At 53.5% G+C, this 3,410-nt stretch overlaps 1 protein-coding gene across 1 annotated transcript in view; it reads right to left on the reverse strand.

The window, feature by feature from the left end:
• Positions 1–1,402: 1,402 nt before the first annotated feature.
• SLC6A1 (solute carrier family 6 member 1) overlaps positions 1,403–3,410 on the reverse strand; it is a gene marked incomplete in the record, with an annotated part of 48,438 nt that continues 46,430 nt past the window's right edge. Inside the window, 1 exon segment of the mRNA XM_014589126.2 lies at positions 1,403–2,108. Within this exon segment, the coding sequence (XP_014444612.1) occupies positions 2,004–2,108 (105 nt within the window).

Consider the following 3,410-nt stretch of genomic DNA (forward strand, 5'->3'; position numbering starts at 1 on the left):
TTTTTTTTAAAACAGGCTCTGTATATACTTTGAATATGTTTATATTACATATATTTTTTTATATAGAGATAGATTTACTTGGTGTTCTGAGAATAAATCCTTATTGCAAAAAAAAAAAAGCATATATGATAATACAATATCTTTTTTTTTTCCCCCGGGCAAATACTAAAAAAAGTTACACATATTCATAGTTCTCACAGTAATTGTACAACACTTTATATTGTGCTATCAAGGTAAGTTTGGATGGAAATCAGTTAGGGGATTTCTTGCCAAACATCTCACTTAGAATTGCTTACAAACATTTAAATACACTGCATTGGTCTTAAAAAAGACTTGGGGGTCTCAGGTGCACATTGAAGAACAAAGAGAATGTTCGAATCTTCCTGCCCTTATTCTAAAGGAATTCACGTACAGGTGAGGGTGGGACCATGAGACAGCGGAGGGTCCTTCCATTCTAAACCCTAGCATTTAACAATACATATGTGTTGTGAGCATGGAGACACCGCTCGGCACTGGGGTTGCCTGAGCAATGAGACTATTTTACAGATGACCTCAGGAGAAAGGATTTTCGATGAGACTATGGTACAATATCAAATGAGACCCTGTGTGCCAGGGCGTGAGGAGGAATGTGCATGTTTGTGCATTGATAGGTGTATACGTATTTTCGTTTTTCTCTACGACAATGTGCTTAATACTCAGAGGGTAATACCTTATTGCAAGAACTGGTATGCTGGTCACTTTCGGATGAGAAAGACAAGAGATGAGAAAACCTACAGTCACAGTTATTTACCATAGTTATTAAGGATTAGTTATAAAACACAGTTTGTGAGCTAACTAGCTAAGGAGCTACGGGGCACAAGATACGATTTGCTACATGGGAACCCATCTTCCTGGCAAACGAGAGACGCTCCCTTGCTGGAGCTCGCAAGAGACTGACTTCACTTGCCGTGCCGCCACCGCCACGGAGCCTGATTCCAGAAACGCACAAATGAACTACTTCCCAGTGAAGCAGTTTTCACCTCGGAAGCACATTGTAGGGGTGGGGGTGAGGGGGGAGCAGGGTGGGGAGGCAGCTGCTCAAATAGGGTGGCAGTGAGGGAAGTGTCAGAGGGGAACCAAAGGACAGTTGGACGCGTCTGGAGTCCAGACAGACCTTGCGCTTTGAGTTCCTCTGCAACTATTTTGTGCTCTGTAAAATTGGGCAGCTTAAGGAAACTCAAGCTCCCGATTTGGGAATCTCCCCATGGGGGCCTGAGGCCCCTGGAATGATGACCAAAAGAAATCAGTTGTGTTTGTGGCTGTGATCCCAACATGCAGGCCAGATCTGGACTGCTGGCCTTTGGGTCAGGGCCAGTCTGAGGGGCCTGCGAGGAGGGGCTCCCATGTGCTCCTTCACTGGGTGCAGGCAGATTGCTGGAGAAGCAGCCCTGGGAATATTGACTGAGGTCTTGGGGGTTTTGTTAAGCTGCCTCGGGAGGGAGAAAACCAAAAAACGGACCTAGAGCTCCGCTGGCTCCCTGCTACTGAAGAGTCAGCTCTCCCTGGAAACCCCCATTGTACAAAATGCCCTTTGCATGTGTGCAGCAGCGATCCGGGGAACCGAACCCCTGCAAAGTACCGGTCACAGTCATGGGTTTCGGCAGTAAGAAAACAGTCAGGAATAGACTAAGAGCCAGCAGCGTGTGTGGTGGCCTCACGGGTCACACTGGCTGGCGGGATAAACGTGATCTACGGCGGCGGCGGCTACGATGCCCACCGCTCCATGTTTACGGGGCCGGGTTAAAAAGGTCACCAGCCCGCCGGGTGCGGAAGCCACCGGGCCTCTTTGCCCACGGCAGGGCCCACCCAGGGGTTTGACGGTCCCCCCACCTCCCCGCTCCTTGCATGTGATGGTGTCTGGACTCGCCACTCGAGGTAGGTTGAGACAGAAGGTATCTTCAGACATCAAGTGGTGGTCGCGTTCAGCCAGGTGGGGGGTGAGTGCTGGGTCGGCGCGCCCCGCCCTAGATGTAGGCCTCTTTGCTGGCCGAGCTGCCGGCCTGGGGCTGCTCCGGACCGTTCTCCGGGCGAACGATGTCCTCGCTGGGCTGGATCATAACCTGGATGCGCTATGGGCACCGCAGGGAGGAAGGCGTGAGGCTCCCCAGAGAATGGGGGGGCGGGTGCTGCAGGACTGGTCGCCCTGTCTTCAAGACCGTCTTCTCTGCTCTACCTTTTAACTCCACCTGGCCCGGCCACATCCTCACGGCCCCGGCACCCTCTGCTCCCACCTGGCCCCTCCGCTGGCCCTGGAGTTACTGCAGTAGCCCCTAACTGGCCCACTGTTCCTGCCCACATCACCCCTTCATTCTATTCTCAGGAACCAGGAGACGGCAGAATGGCTATGTCACTGGACACCTGCCAAGTTGACCTCTGTTTGAGTCCTGGACCACTGGCTTAAAACTCACACAAGGGAACCAGCAGTTAGCGTAATGGCTATGTCGCTGGACTCCCACGTAGTCGACCGTGGTTCGCGTCCCGGACCCGGTGGCTTAAAACTCACACTGGGCGCATGTGCGTGCGTGCCCAAGATCCCGAGAGGAGAATGGAGGAGAAGGGATTGTGGTGTGGCCATCCCCCCTGGGGGGTGATTTCTGACTTTCTGTCTCTATGTCTCTCTCTGTCTGTCTGGCGTGCGTACGTGCCCTATAGCAAAAACCTCTCCAAAAAAACCAAAAAACTCACGCAGGGCCCGTGTGTGTGCGTGCCCAAGATCCCAAGCAGAGAATGGAGGAGAAGGGATTGCAGCATAGCCATCCCCCCTGAGGAAGGATTTCTCTTTCTGTCTCTCCAGTGAGGCACTCGTGCCCTGTATCAAAAAATCTCTCTCCAAGAAAAAACAAACAAACAAAACAAACAGTCAGACCGCCTCCCTCTACTCAGGACCCACCAATGGCTCAGATTTCTCTCAGGGCAAAAGTCAAAGTCCTCCCAGGCCCTTTAGGGGTCAGGCCTCCATGTCTTCCTGCCCACCCCCACCTTCTCCACTCAGTCAACTGTCCCCTCATTGTCCTCAGATGCACAGGCACATCCCTGCCTCAGGGCCTTTGCACCCACTGTTCACCTTTCCACTTTCATTTCACCTACTTCCCAGCACAGTGGGCGGGGACCAGCTCCCTAGGGGTGGGGCGGGCAGGGGGCGTGGCTGTGCCAGAACAAGTGGGAGGGGACCAGCAGTTACCCAGGGGTGGAGCAGACAGGGGGCGTGGCAATTCCCAGCACAGTGGGAGGGGACCAGCAGCTCCCCAGGGGCGGGGCGGGCAGGGGGCGTGGCTACTTCCCGCACAGTGGGAGGGGACCAGCAGCTCCCAGGGGCGGGGCGAACAGAGGGCGTGGCTAAAACCCCGCAATGTGGGAGGGGAGCCGCCCCC

The sequence above is a fragment of the Tupaia chinensis genome, unplaced genomic scaffold, assembly GCF_000334495.1.
Source record: "Tupaia chinensis unplaced genomic scaffold, TupChi_1.0 Scaffold000333_1, whole genome shotgun sequence".
Lineage (NCBI taxonomy): Eukaryota > Metazoa > Chordata > Mammalia > Scandentia > Tupaiidae > Tupaia > Tupaia belangeri.